General features: G+C 44.9%; 1 protein-coding gene across 6 annotated transcripts; it reads right to left on the reverse strand.

Moving 5' to 3' along the window:
- Positions 1-2,498: 2,498 nt before the first annotated feature.
- LOC125396219 (butyrophilin subfamily 1 member A1-like) lies at positions 2,499-16,686 on the reverse strand. Of its 6 annotated transcripts, XM_087896461.1 has the most exons (9): positions 16,540-16,682; positions 13,008-13,120; positions 12,441-12,781; positions 11,238-11,337; positions 8,468-8,494; positions 7,475-7,627; positions 7,071-7,148; positions 6,268-6,398; positions 2,499-4,574 (listed from the first exon to the last, which is right to left on the reverse strand). In XM_087896461.1, exons 1-3 carry the CDS (start codon positions 16,551-16,553, stop codon positions 12,576-12,578), a joined length of 333 nt encoding a protein of 110 aa, XP_087752587.1. In that variant the 5' UTR covers positions 16,554-16,682; the 3' UTR covers positions 2,499-4,574; positions 6,268-6,398; positions 7,071-7,148; positions 7,475-7,627; positions 8,468-8,494; positions 11,238-11,337; positions 12,441-12,575. The 6 variants fall into 6 exon arrangements, 3 of the variants coding, with proteins under 3 accessions (XP_087752587.1, XP_087752586.1, XP_087752585.1); XM_087896460.1 differs by lacking the exon at positions 7,475-7,627; XM_087896459.1 differs by having other exon boundaries at positions 7,071-7,627.
- Between the last annotated feature and the right edge of the window lie 3,823 nt (positions 16,687-20,509).

Genomic DNA, 20,509 nt, shown 5'->3' on the forward strand with positions numbered 1-20,509 from the left:
GTTGTTTGTAGAATAGGGACAAGAACAGCCCAGACTTTCCCAAGCCCCTTTCTTAGTTTCTCTAAAAAGTGAGCAAGACTGAAATTCAATCAATACCAGGTGAGTTAAGTGTGTGGAAAGCAACTGAGCGTGTTAAAGGTTCGCGGTTCTGGGAATGTACATTAAACTCACAACGGAACAGCTGTTCCTTCCTAGGAGTATCTGATTATCAGCGCGTCCTGAACGTGCTCTATGTCTCAGCTTTTCTTCTGAGAAACCTGAGGGAAGTTCCTTTTGGCTTCAGATGCCTAGAGTTTACTGTATCTGACAACTCAAAGTGGGGAGCCAAGTTTGGGGTGGGTGCTGTAAGTGCTTGTGGACTGGTCGTAGGGTCCTGACCGCCTGTGGCTGTGTGAAGCCTGCTGGCCACGGTCCACCAGCTGCCCATCTAGCGTTTGTCTGTGGCTGTGGAGACTGGATGGGAAGCACAGCTCCCCAGGGCCACCTACGGCAGCCTGAGGAAGTCTTTCTTTGTCAGATACTCAAGTAAAGATGGGATTCTTGACTTTACGACAGAAAGGAATTTCAGAATGAACCAACAAGAAGCAGAATGGAGTTTTATAGGAAGGGATTTTAATACAGATTAATTTTTTTGTTTATTTTGATTGATTGATTGACTGCTTGATGAGGGAAGATGGGTGTAGGAGCGCATGCGTGCAGAGGTTAGAGGACAACTTTCGGGAATCAGCTCTCTCCTTCATGTGTGTCCCAGAGGCTCAACTCTAAGTTGTCAGCGTTGATGGTGAGCGCCTTTACCTGCTGAGCCTTCAGTGTGACTTAAACATGGGAGATACTAGAGAAAGAAGGGGCAACCAGGGAAAGGAAAAGACACTCCAGTGTGAGTGTGGGATCTGAAAGGAGAGTTACACTTACTATGTGTTACCAGAAGCCACACACCTGCTTTTAGTGGCTCTCAACTTACATCTTAAAGGGTTGCTAAGGAATTTGATTTTCCTTTCCTCTTCTCCTCTTTTTTTGGTAAAGGAAGTTATAGGTGACCCCTGTGGTATCCTGGGTAGGATTTCCATCTGATTAGGTAAAATCATTGGGCCACAAGGTTTGAACAAGAAGCCAAAGACATGTTCATAAGTATAGTTGTTTCTTGTGAGATTCTGAAAAATTTGTAGATTTACAGTTGGGAAAGGCTGTATGTGCTGAGGTTTGAGCATGAGTCAGGCTGTTTTATCATTCTAACTCGAATTACCTCTATGTAGAGAAAATGAGGTCTCTGTGTAGACATTCTTTGCCACCAGTGTTAACTGTGCTAGAATTAGCAAGAATAAACTTCAACCAGACTTTATGGTGAGAGGCTTACTGCCTTTCCGTGGGCACAGGGAGGGTGGAATGCTTTTTTTTCATCTTCACTTTCCTAGGCTAAGATCTTGGAGGCTGCAACCAGCCCTGAGGTTACCACCTGAGTTGCTAAACCAACAATTTAATGAGAAATGCTGGGCTGGAATCTGAGGTGTGTGTGTGTGTGTGTGTGTGTGTGCACGTGTATGCGCGTATGTGTGTTGGGCAGCTGGAAGAAGCCTTTCGGTGTGACTATGGTGGAGACCCCACTGGGGCTGTGGGAGTTGCTGAGCTCTGGAACTTAAGATAACAAACCAACAGGACCCAGTGGGGCAGTTTGTCCTCACCTTGTAAGGATCAGGTTGCACAGAACCTTGTGATCAACGCCTGTGAGAGTTTAGCGCCACCTCCAGGTCTCCCCAGAGTATGCACACGACAGCCCATGGCTTCTCGAATCCCAGAAACAGCCATTTCCAAACCTTCACTCTCTATTTCAAGCCTTAGTCTCTCCCCCCGCCCCCAGCTTCTTGGTGAATTGTTTGCTCCAGATGCTATTTACCACCCGAAGCTGAACGCTTGCACTGATTGTTCTAAGTGTTCGCAGAGACAAGACTGGTCCTACTGGGTGAGCCCCAAGTCAAGTGGGGGCAAATAAGGCCTTCCAAGTATCAGAGCTCGGGATAAAACACAGCTGTACCTCCAAGAAAGCCCACCAAACTGTGACGACCCCCCACAGGGTCAAGACCATTCCCACAGGCTATTTAAACTGCTCCCCACCAGAGAATAAACATGTGGTCTCCCCTTTCTCTCCAGAGGTCTTTCAGGTTCTCCTTCTCCCTGCTCTGTGTTTTCCTAGGGGCCACCCAGGAGTGCTGACACCCATTAAACCTGGCATCTTTTAGTTTGGTCTGATTTGGTTTGATTGCAATTACTGGGTTACTGGAGACGTTTGTAGGTTGGAAACTACTTCACAGAACGGTGCAGGTAGAGAGGGGAGAGGGCTCTGCTTCAGGAAATACTATTAAATGATGAGGGAAGAGATCTCTCTCGTAGGTTCTCAGATGTTACCCTATTATAGCATAAGATGGTTCCCAAGTACTGTCTCATGAGATTCTCATGAGAATCTGCTATAGGACAGGTGAGAAAGTCACAGATCACCACACATATAATGTTAAATTGAGTTCTTTATTTTTGGAAGGCCAACACCTCAGAAAGTTCTTGATCCTGAAGCTCAGGGGTAGTGTTTTTAAAGTAAAAACCAAACCACACCAACCAAAAAAAACAAAAACACAATCACATCATTGTTTGATGAGGGCCAGAGTAACTATGCAACATTTATTTCAGCAGAACATAATAGCTATTTCACATTGATTTATACCTTTTCGGTAAGTTTATGTTTAGTTTGTATGAACATTGGCCAGGGTCATGGAAATGCCAAATGAGCTGCCAATGCTGATGTGAGTGTTGGGACACTGAGGGCTGAGAATGGTCTAAGAAGACACAGAATGGAGTACAATAAGATGGCGCTACTTTAGTAACTTCAAATTCAGTCAACCAATGAGGATAACCTTGTGAGTTTCCCTTAAACATCCTTCCTACAATCTGGCTGCAGGCTAATCTCACTCATTCTCACTGGACCTTCATCAGTGTACTAGAAGAATGGCTGGGACACCATTTGGTTCCAGCTCTGTCACTTACTGCATTAGAAATATATTTTTTGGGATCACTGTGATAAAATACCTCAAAGAAGCAACTTCAGGGAGGCCGAGTTTACTTTGGCTCATGGCTGGAGAGGGGACAGGCTACTGTGGCTGGGGGACAGCAGCAGGTCTATGACTTACCTGTGGTGGCAGTGGGAGTGTGAGGCTGCTTGCTCATGGCTCAGTGGGTCAGAAAGCAGGGTCAGTTCATCCTCTCGGCCCATCTCCAGGAACCTGCATCCTCTAGTTAGGTTGTACGACCTGTTAGTATTCAGGCATCTTGCTGGCCTGCCCTTGGGGTCCTGACAGGATATGTCCTCAGCTGCAGCCACAAAGAGCACCTCCTGTGCATATTTACTACGCTCCCTTTTAAAATGGCCCTGCCGACCTCCCATCTCTCTCTGTCTCTCTTCTGCTGTTCCTGTCCCCGGAACCTCCCTCTTTTTAGGTTCCCTTTCCCTTAATAAAAATGCCTCCGTGTGAACTGTGTTACATGGTGTCTTTCTCTCATGCGCCGCTTTTCCTGAATTACAACACAACCTCCCAAAAGAGCAGCTTCAGCTGGGGACTAGCTGTCCCGCGCTATCGTCTCGCCAGTAAGAACTACGTGGTACATATAGGATATTTTTGTAGTAAAGCTTTAATGCCCCTTGGGAGAGCGGGCATCAGCCAACATGGCGGAGACCCAGATAAGATGGAACCCATCCCTTATAAAGGAAACAGACCCTGCTTCGGACGTGTCATTCTTGGATAGGTCCGTTGCTCCCAGTCCCAGGTGATGCCTCGGGAGTAGGCGGGGACTCAGTGGGAAATTACCGAGCATATGTGCGTTCACCTGGCGGTGAAGCCGGATGTCAGCGCCATCTTGATAATGGAGAATGTGGCTGTGGCCTTCTACATCTCCCCCTAATTTTACTTCTTTGCAGAAAGGCAACTCCCTAGGAAGGTAAAGATAGAGGTCGTACTTTCCAAAATGAAAACATTAAAATGGGCTTACATGGAATCTGTCCCTAGGCTCATGACATCTGGAACCTATCCGGCCTGCCCTCTGTCAATTTTCTGGGAAAGGGAAATATACGGCAGGAAACCCTTAAGCAGAGCGACTTATCTCTCAGAGAGGGCCATTCTCTGTGCGATGCTTTTCAGCTCGACAACCTTCAGGGCTAGCTAAGCCAAGCACTCCACCCTGTGCAATGGACCACAGTCCTAGGGGTGCAGGAGCTGGTTGGCTTAAACCTTATTGCTTTAACATAGATAACCACATATCAGAAGAGGCTCCCTGTTCCAGGGCAGCCAGCACTGTGTAAAAACCACTTTGTCCCTAAGACTTTGGGATTTGAGTCAGCAGACCATCCAGAGGAGAAACATTATTCCATAGCATAGGACTGTTTCAAACATTCCAACCCCCATCCATTCTTTGAAGTAGGAGATGAAGGACATAATCCAGGACTGGAATTCTTTGGCCAGGCTTATGTCCACTCGCGTGGAGTTGATTGTCATGATGGACCATCTCAAGGAGGACAGCAAATCATCAAAATTTTCCTGCAAGATATAAAGACAATTTTCGGGACAAGTTAGCCATTTTTATAAAGTTCTCATATGGTACATTGGTCATATATAAGGCTGGAGTTTTCCATTTACAGTCCAATTGGGCAAGCTGTCATAAGATATCCACCTGTTCTTTATTCTACCTCTAATAGATGTATCTATGGTAGCTTGTTGATCCAGGGCTGTAGCCACTGTGGTAGATACCTGATTGAGGGTCTCTGTTTTTTATGATATAGGCCGTGTTGCCCCAGTGGCGCCTAGGAAAAACCCAGGCCCTGTTTGTTGATATAAGGTTTAAGATTTATTGGCTCCCGTATTTCTTGTTGGTATGGTGGCCTCGGGCTCCAGAGCCCACCCGCCATCCAAGGGCTGTGTGCGGCTGCATGACTCCGCGTGTCCCAGGCCAGGAAGTGGCGGCTCCACCCCCAGGCGCCCCTGCCTTCCTTGCGGGGCTAACCTAGTTCTCTGAGGCTGTGTTGGTGGCGGAGTGTGGCGGGAGCCGACACTCAGACCGAGGCGGCATAGGCGGCAACATCTCAAGGTTCGCGCCAGAGCCGCTGCAGCTCAAGGGGCCGATGGGAGAGGCGGCGAACAGGGCCGCTTCCCTACTAGCAAACTCTCAACATCTGTGCCATAGCAAAAGCGGTTGTAAACTCTCACAGATCCAGCCAACGACCCAATCATCCTAAAATCCAAGGGCCCTTCGCATCCATCTCCCTGCGGATCCTGAAACATCAGACAAGCCAAGCGTATACACAGCAATCTTTTAGGAGGACTTGAGTTTTTAAAATGCTAAGCTGTTTTTAAAAACTTAAGTCGCACTATGTAGATGTAATACGGTATTGCCTGTTTATTGCGTCTAAACCTTAATTGCGCTTTTATCATGATAATTACGACCAGCCCTGCCTGAAGTCAGCATAGTTTAGCGTAGCCAAATGGAACCAGAGCCATTTTAGCCTCAGAGACCCTCACAGTTTTAGGTACATTGTAAGCCCTCTGGCCCGGCTGTCTGTGGCACTGCTCTCATTTTTGGCATTGTTGTGACATCCTCCAGGCCAGGCACCAACCGAGCCTGCGCAATATGCCTCCCACCATAGCCATAGAGCAAAGCTCCGCTCCAGTTGCCCTCCAGCCCCAGCTGCATCCATTCCGAGCCCAAACCGGTGTATGGAGCAAAGCGGAATTCAGAGAAGCAGGCTTGCTGCTCTGCAAGGATCTCATTTAATCTTTTAGGGAATTTGGGCGTCGTTTAGTCTCTTTGGCTGCTTCCTGTTGTTATTGGGCCGCTGAATTTTAGGGGTATATATTATAACATTTTAGGAGGTCTCGGTGATTCAAACCATATAAATCCCAAGTACACCCTTAGGCTCTCCTTTTCTGTGGAGATGAAAACAGAACCTCTTTCCCAAAACATCATATCCTTAGCAATTTTTAAGTTTAAATATCTTTCTCCTATCCAGTACACAAAAGACAACATGAACAACATAACATAAAGCTTTTGACCTTGTAAATCAGCCTTCTCCCCCATTTTCATTTTTTTAGAATCATTGGGGGGTCCTTTTTAACTTATTTTTTTTTCTGTTTTCCCCATTCTTTACCGGAGGGTCATTTTTAACTTATCTGGGTGCGCGCACAACCTCCCACTGCTGTTCAGTTTTTGATATGCTCTCTGGACTTTAGAACGTACCTCTCTAAGCATGTATGCCTGCAGTTCTGAATCCTCCTTGTGTCCAAGGGGTCTCCGGCGGTGTAAAGTTTTTCTTTTTCTTCCCGGGTTTCGGCACCAGATGTCCCGCGCTACCGTCTCGCCAGCAAGAACTACGCGGTACATATAGGATACTTCTGTAGTAAAGCTTTAATGCCCCTTGGGAGAGCGGGCATCAGCCAACATGGCGGAGACCCAGATAAGATGGAACCCATCCCTTATAAAGGAAACAGACCCTGCTTCGGACGTGTCATTCTTGGATAGGTCCGTTGCTCCCAGTCCCAGGTGATGCCTCGGGAGTAGGCGGGGACTCAGTGGGAAATTACCGAGCATATGTGCGTTCACCTGGCGGTGAAGCCGGATGTCAGCGCCATTTTGATAATGGAGAATGTGGCTGTGGCCTTCTACAACTAGCCTTCAACCATGGGAGCCTGTCAGGGATGGTCCGCACTCAAACCAGAACACTTGCCATGCGCCTTTGACTGAGAGTTTTCATTTTCGTGGGTTCAGTGTCTTTATCTCTAAAACGAGTTACTTGAAAATCTGGAACCTGGGGCTGAAGAGATGGCTCAGCAGTTAAGAGCACTGATTGGTCTTCCAGAGGACCTGGGTTCATTTCCCAACACCTACATGGCAGTTCACAACTTTCTGTAATTCCAGTCTAGGGGACCCAACAGCCTCATACTGACAAACATGCAGGAAAAACACCAATGCACATGAGGTAAAAAGAAATAAATCATTAAAAAATTCAAAAAATATGGAACCCAACCATTTAAAAGACTCACGTTTTTGCAACAACTGAATCAATATTTTCCAGAGGACGATAAACTGAAGCGAATTCTTCAAAATCAAAACTCCAAACACTGCAGTTTATGGGAATAAAAAAATAGAGGCAACCAGAATTCATAGAGATGGTTCCAGAACACTGTATAAATAGTAATCATTTAAAAACAATAACAGCTTCTAATAAATAAAGGTTCTTCATAGTCAGCATAGTGCTTTACCCTAAGGTTAGCACAGCATGATACAAAGGGTTTCAGGTTATAGGGAACCGGAAACCACCCTGAAAGTGTCTGATCTAGTTGCTACTTGGATGGAGAAATGGATTTAATAAAAAGAAAATGCAAAATTATGGAAACAAAGCAGTGGCATACAAATAAATTATGTTCAGAAAAAAGACATGTTTTACATTGTTGTCAAGTGTTGCCATGAGTAAGCTTCCTCTCGTTACAATTCTTAACATTGTGTATCAGGTAATGTCTGACTTGAACCTGCCAGGCAAGCTGATTTGGAATCAGGACCAGCTGGGGGAGGGCCGTGTTCTCATCCAGAGTGACATTAACTGGAGGCAAAGAGAAAGCACATCAGCGGATGCCAATGGACCGTGGCCCATCCCTCCTTCTCTAAAAACACGCAGCAGTGTTCTAGGGGCTGACAGGTATCCTCAGGGAAGAGATGCCTGCCCACAGCTTCTGTCCTCTCAGCAGCAGCTGTAGGCAATGCCAAAGATGACAGCATCCAGAGTTTGCTGTGGTCTACCTCACCCTGTCCCAAAGGTCTGTTAAGAGTTCCAAGGAAATACCAGGCTTTCTCCCACAATTAAAAATCTCCTTGCGATCATACTGTAAGCGTATCAACAGTTTCACTTCTGTTTATTCTTGGTCTTTGAGTTCTTAGGAGGCGTGCTTGTTTAAATGGCAATTGGCCCTCAGAGGTTCCTATGTTTTGAATACTTGGTCTCCAGCTGATAAAACTGTTTGGGTTGGGTTAGGAGGTGTGGCCTTGCTGGAGGAGGTGTGTCACTGGGAGTGGGCTTTGAGGCTTTGAAAGACTTGTGGCATTCCCAGTGTACTCTCTGATTCCTATTGTAGTTCAGGATATAAACTCTCAGGGGCTGCCCCAATGTCATCCTCTGAATGGCTGCCATGCTCCCTGCCATGATGGTGGTAGATTCTTATCCCTCTGGAAGTGTAAGCCTGGAATATACCCTTCCTTCAAATAGTTGCCTTGCCATGGGGTTTTATCACAGGAATAGAAAAGTAACAATATAGCTAGGGGGCGCTAGGGCACCTTTAATCCCAACACTTGGGAAGCAGAGACCAGCCTGGTCTACAGAGTTCCAGGACAGCCAAAACTATACTGGAGGTTAGATCTCTGAGCCCAGAGAAACAAGTAAACTGACCTGCATATGACTGTGCCAATCTCCATTCTAAAAAACAAAAACAAAACCAGAAGTCACTACCACATTAAAGGAGAAATATTTTGTGAACAGTACAACAAAAGAAAATGGAAACAAATGAAATGTTCAGAAGTTTTTTTTTTTTTATAAACTGAGCAAATATACCACAAAGGCCTCCTAAAGATAGAAAAGATAGGATGAGAAAAAATAAGAGGGCCAGTTACAGAGAAGACAGCTCTAAGTGTACCGGATGTAACATCAGTCATAAAAAACAAGTCTTTGATCCTATGAAAAGGACATGGAAATCCTTGTTAGCCTGCAATCAATTCTTCAGATGGTGAGAGACTGTTGCTCCATCTGTGGTGGCTGAAAGGCAACATTGGGTCAACAGTGCTTGCTGCAGCCAGCACCGCAGCCTTTCCAAGTCGGAGGAAGCTCATTAAGACATAGGATGTTAAGGGGAGGGAAAAACAACAGGATATACTAAGGGAGGTGGAAGATCTCATCCTGCAGGGAAGCTTGTTAAATTTGGAAAATAACTCAATACCTGTAGGAAGTCCCTGACCAGATACACTGGCCCCTACACCCCAACTAAGCATATTATACTGTAAGGATTGCTTACATTTTCAGATAAGTTGAACTCCCTTAGAAGTCGAGACCAGCTGTCTGGCTGGAAGAAGCAGAAATCAGGCAAGCTGCCTTCAAGAGGCTGGGAACAATTGTGTTACCTGGACAGACTACTCTCCAATCTGCTGAGATGTCTACAGGTTTCTAGCTTTTATGAGCTGTCGCTAATGCTGGTGTTGGTGAGAGAGTTGTCTTTGGATCATTTCTGCGCCTATAAGTAACGCTTCCCTTTATTCCTATACGTAGTCTTATAGTAATCCGTTTATTGCTGTAAGTAACTAATAATGTCTTAGTTACTAGTGACGTGATGAAACACCACGATTAAAGCAACTTGGAGAGGAGAGGGTTTTTTTGGCTTATGCTTCCACATCACAGTTCATCACCAAAGGAAGTCAGGACAGGAACTTAAGCAGGGCTGGAACCTGGAGGCAGGAGCTGATGCAGAGGCCACGACAGGGTGCTGCTTACTGGCTAGGACCTCATGGCTTGCTCAGCCTGCTTTCATAATAGAACCCAGGACCACCACCAGCCCAGGTCTTCCTGTATCAATCACTAATTAAGAAAATGCCTTACAGGCTTGCCTACAGCCTGATCTTCTGAAGGCATTTTCTCAATTGAGGTTTCCCTCCTCTCAGATGATTCTAGCTTGTGTCAAGTTGACATAAAACTGTTCAGCACAAACCCTAATAAAACTCATTGGTTCACCAAGTTGGACTTTAATGGTATCTGTATTTTGTTCTCTCCCTGGTTCTTTTTCTGGGGTGAACAGATGTTTGCTTCTATCTTCACAGGAAGATGCCACACAAGACCACTTCCCTAGCACCACATAAGCCAGGAAAGGCAATACATGCCCGCACTCCCAACACATAGGAGTATAGGCAAGAGGATTAGGAGTTCAAGGCCAGCCTCAGCGACATATTCCATCTTAAAACAAAGCATGGTTATAATTAGACTCTTCCCATTCACGAGACTGGCCAAACTGTCACCAGAAGATCAAAGGAAGAAATGCAGAGGAGAGGACAAGCGATCTATGGAGAATACTTCCATACTGGATAAATCATAAAGCCAGTGTAGTGTCAGATGCCTTTAGTCTCAGCACTGAAGAGGGAGAAGCAGACTGGTTTCTGTAAGTCTGAGGTTCACCTGCTCTACATAACTAGTTCCAGAACAACCAGGGCTACATAGAGAGATCCCATCTCAAAGAAAAAAAAAGAAAGAAAGAAAAAAGAAAAGAAAGAAAGAAAAGACAAGGAAGCTGTTCTCACAATAACAGGCCTGCGTAAACAACCAACACGTGAGAAATCAATCCACCAAAGGACATGCTAATGAGGAAGGAGAAGCCAGAAATCCACTCCTAGATAAAGACTACAGATAAAAACTAACAACTACTGAAAGAAGATCGCATGATCCTCCTGCCTCTGCCTCTTTCAGCAAATCTTACAAGCATGTGCCACCACAACTGGCACAGATAATTAAACAATGAATAGCAGGGAAGCTGAGCTCAGTTGATGTGAGTGCTTGTATACCACACATGAAACCCTGGGTCAGATTCCAGCACCACATATACTAGGCATGAAGATCATCTGTAATCTAGCACTTGGGAGCTGGAAGCAGGAAGATCAGAAGTACAAGGCCATCCTTGGCTATAGCCTGGCCGACCTAAGACGCATTATTAAAAAAAAAAAAAAAGAAAAAAGAAAAACAACAACAACAAAAAAAACCCAAAACCAAAACAAAATAGCAGGGTTTGGGGGTATACATCAGTGGAGAAGCACTTGTCTAACATGCACAAGGCATTATATTGAGACCTAGAAGTGAGAAAAAAGAAAGAAAAAGAGGTGATTTCTATTCTATGAAAGAAGGTAAATGAAGATTCCAAGGGTAGAAGGAGAAACTAAGGAAGAAGACACACCTGAAAATGCAAAGATGAAGAGGTACCAAGCGCACAGATCATCAGACAAGAAATGCTGTTGCCTAAACTAGACACAGAATCTGGGAACACACGCAATGGCTGGACTCTGGAAGTCCTGTGAACTCAGACAAAGTTTGAAGAAAGTCAGAGTTGAGAGTTAATTGCAAAATTAGTAAATGTAAAATTTCTGGCTACATCAAGAAAGTCTTTGCCTCAAAAATGAACGATACTCACTAACAAAGTTTACTCATGACGATGCAGGTGTCCTTTGGTGTGAGTGGGAAACGGCTCCAGGGTCCCCTTGAATACCAAAATCTGCAGACGCTCAGGTACCCTGAAGAAAAGGGCGTTAAATCTGTGTTTACAGATGCACATCTTCCAGTAACCCATGCCCATCCTCCTTTATGCTTTAAATTATCTCTGCATTAATTTAAAATGCCACTATAAGGAAAATGCTATGAAAACAGCTGGTATGCAGGACCAACAAGAACAAAGTCTGTACATGTTCAGTACAGGTGCATATTTTTCTGCTGAATGCTTTCTCCCCCTGCTGGTTGAGTCCACAGATACAGAACCCAAAGGATCTCTCTATCAACGAGCATAGAGAAGCATAGAGAGCATAGAAAGCAAGAATCCTGGGCTGGTGGGATGGTTCAGTGGGTAAAGGTGCTTACTGCTGAGCTTTATAACCTGATTTTAATCACTGGGAACTACACAGTGGAAGGAGAAACCCAGCTCCCAGGAGTTGTCCTTTGATGTCCTTTGATCTCGCACACAATGCAGCACCCACACATGTAGGTGTGGAGGCCTGCCAAGATGAGCTAAGTATGGGCAGGTCACCCAGAGGAAGTTCTTTACTTCCCACCATTATCACCTGCCAGAGTAAAACTCTGGCCGCTGATGAATTTAAATGGAGGCCTGAGTCTCAGTAGTTTACCCTGAGGCAATGTCTGGTTGCAGAAAGAACCACAAACTGAGATTACCCAACCTCCACCCAAGAACAGACCATTCAAAGGAAATGCCTGGCATTTCAACCACTACAGATAGGAATACCTGCCAGCACACACTCACCAGGACACCTAGACAAATGTCAGCCAATCAGGGGTCTTAAAACCTCAGAAACCCCTCACCCCACCTTTACTACTATAAAACCCTATTCTAAGTTGATGGTGCAAAGGGTCCACTGTCGTGGGCTGAGAACTAGATTTCACCAGGATTTTTTTTAAACAGAACCATGTTTGAAGCCAGATGTGGTGGCACCTATCTGTTAGCCCAGAACCTGGGGGAAGAAGTCAAGAAAATCAGGAGTTCAAGGGCAGAAACTACAGTATCAGATTTTTTTTCCCCACTACTAAAGCTTATAATTGTTATGCTCAGAGTTTAAAGCCATACCCATACACATTATTGTGTCGCTGAAGTCAAAACCTGTCTACTCACCAGCTACTTTCAGATAGATGAAGGCTTCTCCATGGGCTTGTTTATCCCTGAAGGAACACCCATAAACCCCTTCATCAAAGTCCTGGTGTATCTTCAGAGTAACATGCCCCAAAGTGACGTTGTACTGCACTGTTGTCACCGTCCTTGATACTCAAGCGCCTGCTCTTCCTCCAGCTCTTGGCCTTCACGGTGCACCAACACTGCAGGCGAGAATGGATTCTGGAACCAGCGTAGCTCCATATATTCAGCACTCACACTGGGTGAGCGGAGACAAGGCAGTTCTGAGTCTTCACCCACTAAGATCAAGATGAGATCCAGGGATTCATAGACTTCAAAGTGACCTGCAAAAAAAACAAGCAGGATCAGGCAGGATATGGAGATAGGTTAGACCTGACTGAAAGGAAACCAAAAGCAAACCCCTTCAAACCACTCTTATTCCTCCTCATGGACCCACCAGGATCCCCCGTGAGGATGTCTGGGAAGAAGCACTGCAACGCTTTGCATTGGTAGAAACAGCTCAACCCAGCGACCAGGGGGAATGGGGTGGGGGAAGAGAGGAAGATTTACCTGTATCTAGCTTGGGCAGCTGCAGGACCACAAGGGTGAAGGGTTTTGGAGGACTGCCACCCACATCTTTCTGAGCAGAAAGATACCAATAGGAGTCTGCCAGGAGCTTCAGCCTAGGGGGTGAATGGAATAGCTAGGAGGTAATTAAGGTCTCTGTGGACCCCTTGGTCCCCACAGTCCTCCAGATGTGCCTTACAAACTAAGGTGCTCTGGTCATTTGCATCTGAAATCTTTGCGCCTCCTTCTCCAGTAGGATTTTCAGTTCATGTCAGTCGGCATCAGTACCTGCCTGTTCACTTCCCCAAGTTTAGTCAAGTGTACATATGACAAGAGATAAGGCACTAATTACTAAGAGATACACAGGAGGCAGAGGAAAGCTATGATTTGTGAGATGCACAGAAAAAGGGGTGGGATTTTTTTTCAAATACAATAGCTTGTCATTTGTTTTGATCAATGAATAAACCAGGAAATTCAGCCTTGGGAGACTGAAGAGATGGCTTAGCAGTTGAGAACACTGACTACTTTTGCAGCGGGCCCAGGTTTAATAGCCAGCAATTACATGGTGGCTCATCATTATTTGTAACTCCAATCTCAGGGGCTCCAACATCCCCCGTCTGGCCTCTGTGGGTGCTGCATTCATGGGACACACATGAAGGTAAACAATCATATACATAAATTAAAATAAAAAAAATAACCAAGTATAGTGGTGTACACCTTTAATCCCAGTATTAGCCAGGCAGATGCAGGCAGATCTCTGTAAATCTGAGGCCAGCCTGGTCTAGATAGTGAGTTCCAAACCACCCAAAACTGCATAGTGAGATCCTATGTCAAAATCCAAAACCCCCAAGTAAGTAAATAAACAAAACAAAATAGAAAGAAAAAAAATTAATTCAGTCTAAGAAATGAACAGAAGAGAAGACCTCCATTTCCAATCTGGTACAGATAAACATTTAGAGTTGTCTGGGGCTTGACTTTTGAGAAGATAGGTAGGTGGTCATGGCTGGCCTGGGATTTGCTATGCTGAAAAGCAGGCAGTCCCAGAACCTGTGGCTGTCCTTCTGTTTCTTGTCCCATGGTACTGGAGAGGGAGCAGGAGTTAGACAGACCACCATGGCTAGGTAATAAAGGTGGCAAACTTCCAAGATGACCAGCTTCTTCCTCACCCTCCTGACCCGAGACAAAAGCCAGGCATCTTACAACTAAGGCCTTACAGGCTTTTGTCTCCCAGCAGCAGGCCCCCGTGAGGGACTGGCTCAACAAGTTCAGGGTTGGATTGGAACATGTTACATAATTATGGGCAAATCAACCATCCTATTTCTCTTCAAACAGAACGACACTAAAGTAGGTGAGGAAAACCTGTCAGACTTAACCCCAGCCCTCAAGAAGAGAATGGATCTTTATGCTCATATTCATGCACAACGGTTAAGAACTTTAAGAAGTTAAAAGTAAGTCATCGTTGACACAAGCTTGTAAATGTTCATCTTAGGGCACACCATGCACGCATAATTGCTATGGGGCCTCCCTCTCCCACCGACTTCATCTCACAATTCAGAGACCCTGCCAGCTCCTGCTCTAACAGCAGGCAGGCCTCATTCAGCTCCTCCAAGGCTGCCTGACCGGTCTGTCTGTAGTTAAACAGGGTCACAGGCTCTGACAAAGGGCTTAGAGTAAGCATATAAAGAAAGAAATGAATAAATATCTCTGACCTCAAGGCAACTTAGGGTCTTCTTTCATTGATAGATAAAAACCTACAAGAAGACCTCTATGGACTCTGTGAACCTATAAAAAGCTATAAAAAGTCAGATGGCAAAGAGATCACTTACCACCTAATTTCTTTCATTGACTTACAAAGATATAATTCTGGCCCGGCCTTTGAGCGTTTCTTTATAAAAATCAGGCCTCGCCTTTTCCTAGAGCTAACAGGCTTCCTACTGGATAAATAAACGCACAAACAGCTTTCAATGGGAAAACATACTCAAAGCTACCAAAAAAAAAAAAGCTATTATTTTGACCTAAAAACTGCCTCTCTTCTACACATTTAAAGGGATAGTAATGAAAAAAATTTGTCTTCTCAACGACTACTCTGAATAATCAAGCACCTGGTATTAAGGAAAAACAGCAAATTAAAAAAATAAACTTTAACAGATGTAAAGATGCAAAGAATTTTAGTGATGAGGGGTCTGTGCTGAAAGATTAAAATGGTTGGAAGTTCCCAGATGGAAAGGAAAGGGAGAAAGTCCATGCAAGCTGTGAGGGTCTGAGTAAATGACTGAAGGCAGGTGAATGATAAGACTTAGAGATGACATATATGTGATAGTAAGTTGCCAAGTCCAAAGTTTAACACACCGACATCACGCCTCTACTCAAATCAGTGGACTTCTCTTAAATTATTAATCTATTCCCAATAACAGTTTAAGCACTAGCTACTAAAGCTTCACAAAAACAAAACTACCATAGACACAGTCTCAAAAAAAAAATAAATCTCCTTTGTTCATTTAAAATTTGATAATGTGAAGCTGGAGAGGTGGTTCAGCGGTTAAGAGCACTGGCATTTCTTCGAAAGGAGCCTAGTTGAGCAGGGTTCAGTTCCCAGCACCCACATGACAGCTCACAACTCTCTCACTCCAGTTCAGATATTCTCATACGCAGGCAAAACACCAATGTACATAAGAGTTCATGGAATAAAATACGTTTATGTTAACTTTTCAGGCTTTGTTTTTGGTATTGCTCAAATGAATGAGTCGGTTCGAAGTGTGTGCTGACACTAATTAACTGCTTTCTCTATTATGAGGATCCTAAAGCAGATGAAAACAGACAATGGTCCTGCTTATGCTTCTAAAACTTTTCATCTCTTTTTGTCAACTTTAAAGAGTTCATGTCTCTTTCAAGGGTGGTAAGTAGCTCAAGTCTTAGATCCCTGTACTGGACAGGCAGAGGCAGGGGGATCTCTGAGTACAAGCACAGCCTGGTTTACACAGAAAGCTCCAAGCCAGCCAGGGCTCCAGAGAGATCTTGTTTCAAAACAAACAAACAAACAAACAAACAAACAAACAAAGTTTATATTTCTCATAGCATTTCCTAGATTTCAAAAGACAAGCCATAATTGAGCAAAATAATGTATTACTTAAAAAAATCATTTGATTGGTATTGTGGCCCAGGTCTTTAATCTCAGCAGTAGCACTAGGAGGCAGAGGCAGAGCCTGGGGGGAGGGGAGAGTAGGGGAGAAGACGGAACGGAAGGGGAGGGGAGGGAAGGGGACCGAGGGAGAGAGAGGGGGAGAGAGAGAGAGAGAGAGGGAGGGAGGGAGGGAGGGAGGGAGGGAGGGAGGGAGGAAGGAAGGAAGGAAGGAAGGAAGGAAGGAAGGAAGGAAGGAAGGAAGGAAGGAAGGAAGGAAGGAAGTTAAAGAATGTACAAATGTCTGCACTGGGTGGTCCTGCAGGACGGAGCTCCTCGGGGTCGCACAGCGCGTTCTCCTCGGCACGCCAGGCCAGTCGCTCATCACCGCAGCCCAGCTGTCATTTCCTCACTCACCTCCTGCCCCCCATTTATAATGCACAGCTCCGACACGGTGGAGGACGTCAGGGTCAATATTTTCCCTTTGTTCGGAATTAGCGCGCAGTCATCCAGCAGCCTCCGACCCACGCGCTTCCTGAGCCAGCAAGGCGGGAGCTCTGAATCTGCGGTGCCATTGGCTAAACCGCTTTGAAAGACTGCCTCTGATTGGCTGTAGCTCGGTGGCGTTTCCTTATAGGAAGAAGCCCTTAGGCGCCTCTCTCAGGCCAAATTTAAAGTTGATCTGGAAGAAAGGAAACTGCCAACACGTGTCTGTGACACTCTGAGCAAAACTAACAATCTTTTTTTGTCAAAGTAGTTATTTGACTGAAAGGTGTCCCCAGCCCAGCTGTCATTCCCCATTTATAATTCACACGTCGAACAAGGGGAGTATTAGGCCATCAACAGTCTCCCACGCTCAAGAACTTTGGCAGTGTCTGTTCCCGCTGCCTGCCTACACACGGGAGGCCAGTCCGCGCTGCTGAAGCTCTGAATCAGCGGCTCCATTGGTTGAACCGCTTCGAAAGACTGCCTCTGAACAGCTTTAGCTTGCTGTGATTGGCTGAGATTACTCCGCTCAGTTTCTCTTTGAAATTAGATTGTGATGCCTTACAAGGGAGAAGCCAATAGATGGTTTTTAGCAGGCCCAATGTAAGTTGGTTTGGAAGAACGGAAGCTGCCAACACACATCTAAGAACACTCCTCTGAGAACGAGTAACGCAATCTTCTTTGATCAAAGTATTTGATTGACTAAAAGATGTTTTTCTTTTCTTTCTTTTCCTCCTCCTCCTCCTCCTCCTCCTCCTCCTCCTCCTCCTCCTCCTCCTCCTCCTCCTCCTCCTCCTCCTTCTCTTCTTCTCATGAAAAGTCAGTAACCAAGTGACATCTGCAGAGTGCCCCTCAGTGCCTGGGTCACAGGGTGTGTGTAGAAGTGAGGAGAGGATGCAGTGCTGAGGCTGGACAGCGGCAGAGAAGACGATAATGCAAGCCCTGCTCAAGGGAAGAGTTTGGAACCATGAACCTTTAGAGCTGCATTTCTCAATCTGTGGGTCACAACCCCTTTTGGGGAGGGGGGTCAAATGAGGCTTTCACCGGATAGCCCAAGACGACTGGACAATAGATTTACATTTTACATTTCTTTATTTACATTTCTTTATTTGTGCTTGCTTTGTAGTCCAGGAATTGAAAAGGAATTTGCAACCCTCCTGCCTTAAACTCCTGTCATCATGCCCAGCTCTCTGAATTAATTTCTACAAACCCAAGTCCCCTGCAGCCACTCCTTGGCTCTCGTGACACTGGTGAAGTCAAGGATTGCACAGTGAATTTCAAGGCTGTTATAGATTTTGAAACCACAAACTCAGTTCAGATCATAATTAAGCTACATCTATCGAAGCTGCTCAGGGTTGCATTCTCTAAGCCAAACTAGAGATGTGTTATTCCAAGGCAGATGGAGGAAGGGTTTTTAAAGGTGAAAACCATAAGGAGTCCCTGAATACTGCAAAAGCAAGCTTCAGACGCCTATTCTGCTCTGCCAAGATTAGGCAGTCAAGCAACCTCAAAATAATCCTGAAATGTCTGTATAAGCGGGATACAAAGGCCAAAATTAGTAGTTAGGCACATCATAACAAGCACATGACCACAGCTGCACAATTCTGAGTGTGTGTGTGTGTGTGTGTGTGTGTGTGTGTGTGGCAGGGGGTAACATTGAGTCAGAAACAAATGGCTAATGGGTACAAAGATGAATTGAAAGACCATACTTGAAAGACCCCCATGTCCACATACTATGTTAAACTCTGCTGAAACTTAACTGAGCCATAGAAAAAAAAGCCCCCAGGCTCAGCTAATGACTCTGCGAAATTTAGCTGAGCCATGGAAGGAAAGCCCCCCCCCCCCACCAATGCTAAAACAGGATATCTATGGGGCTGACTAGGCTGAGGAGAGGGAGTACCCCACCCCCAAGGCATTCTATCTAAACTGTCAACTTGCTGCAGGGTTCTCTATCTAGCTTTGTGGTTTTTCGGGGGAAATTCGGGAATAGACATGGGGCCATTCCCCGGGTGACCTAAGCCTGCCAATTTGAGAACCAATGAAATGCTTGTTGCTACACAGCCTCTTATGTAACTCTTAAATCCCTATAAATACATAATGTGCCTTCAGCCTGGGATGCTCAGTCAGCTACGCTGCTGAAGCATCCATAGGCGCCTGTGTATATTAAATAAACTGCCTCTTGCTCTTGCATCCAATGGACTGGTTCTTGGACAGAGAGCTCCAAGTGAGACCCCCTGACATTTGGGGTCTTTCAGAATGCCTAATCCAAAAGAGTTTCTTTAGCCATCACTAGACCATAAGTGCTGGGGTCCATACGAGAGAAACAGCAAGCAGCTTCGGAACTCATGGAATAGGGCCTAGCATAAACACACTGGGTGAGCTTTGGAGAGTCAGACCCCTGAAGACAACGTGTCCTGAGGACCTCATGCTGTGGTTGAGCATAGTTCTGCTTATTGCCCTTGCAGTCACTGTACCTCATAATCCGTGAGTTGTGTGAAAACTCTCAGGGAGTTTCTAGCTCCTCACTGTGCAGTGTTACTGATACAGCAATAGCGATCGACTTTTCCCAAGCATTACTGCTGGAGCGGATTAATGATTCAAACACCACCCTTAGAAAAAATTCAGATTCTTAGTAAAGTTAGGTTAAGATGTCTTTGTTAATGACTTTGATGCAGAAAATCTGGGCGAACAATTTAAAGTTTAGAAAGGCACACTTTTAATAGTTGAGTGAGGGACTTGTTGAGATCAGGAAACAACACAGTGGCAGGCTGTCTATTGCTGGTTGATGTACCTTTCTTATTAGGATAGGTTGGTGACCAAAGGTGACTTTGTACCCATTTCAGTTTTCACTAATAAAAAAGCAATTGACAAGTGGGTGTGCACCATGAGATTTAAACTCATTGTTTTTCATATACAGAAGTTTAGATTTGTGATTTTTAAAAAATTTTTAGTAAGATTACTTTTTGAGATAAATAATAAGATGATTGATCCTTTCTTTGTAACCATAAAATGCAGCCTGCCAGTAAAAGAACTGGCTGAAAAAGATACCTTACTTGCTTACACTCTTGTTAATCTATAACAAGTTGCTTAGACATGAATGTATGTGAATCCTTGGAAAAAAGTTTTCACTGTAAAATATTTAATCACGTCAGGAAAATGGTGTTTTTAACTTGTATTCATTATAATCATTCACTTGAAAAATAGAATGTAACCACATTGTAATTTTTATACTGCTTGAAAGATTTTGCTGCAGCATATAAACTGTAAGGGGAAAGAATAAAGTAATACAGAAGGGGTACATCAGGAAAGGGGTAAGGAAAGAATTGAAGAGGATAGAGAGACACTGACCTGGTGAAGATGTGTGTGTGTGTGTGTGTGTGTGTGTGTGTGTGTGTGTGTGTATTTGTATGTTTCCCTTTTTTGTCAGCCCCAGAAAATTAAAGTTTTGTCCTGCTCACCGAGCCCAGATGTAGAGCCCAAGGTTCTACCCCTCATCTCGGGGTTCATTTTGAGGACAGTTTCTGGTCAGACATCTTGTTGTAATTTCCAGCTAAACATCCTGTTTGTCCCTATGTTCCCTCTGCCCCCCTGGTGGTTAGCTATAGGCTTATTGTTTACTCCATTTTGGACTTGGTAATTTCCCACCTTCCCACCTGCCTGGGGGGAATTCCGTTGTGCCCCAGCTAGGTATATAAAGTTTTTCCTAAACTCGAATAAATGGTAGTCCACATTATCTCCTCATGAATGATCCGTGTCTTGCGTGTTCCTTTAATCTCCAGGTCCTTGCCCTGCTCGCGAAAGATACAGTAGCGCAAACTGTAGCGTAGAGAACAACGTCGGAGTTACACCCAGAGAGTTAAGTTTTACTCCGTCAGATTAAAAAAAAAAAAAAAAATCAATT

The sequence above is a fragment of the Myodes glareolus genome, chromosome 14 (assembly GCF_982192425.1).
Source record: "Myodes glareolus chromosome 14, mMyoGla1.1, whole genome shotgun sequence".
Classification (NCBI taxonomy): Eukaryota; Metazoa; Chordata; class Mammalia; order Rodentia; family Cricetidae; genus Myodes; species Myodes glareolus.

What these genes read in the sequence shown, in the direction of transcription:
- LOC125396219 (XM_087896460.1), bottom strand. An exon ending in GCTGCCCAAGCTAGATACAG is followed by an intron (nt 12,782 to 13,007) that starts GTAAATCTTCCT and finishes TTTTTTTTGCAG; the next exon opens with GTCACTTTGAAGTCTATGAA.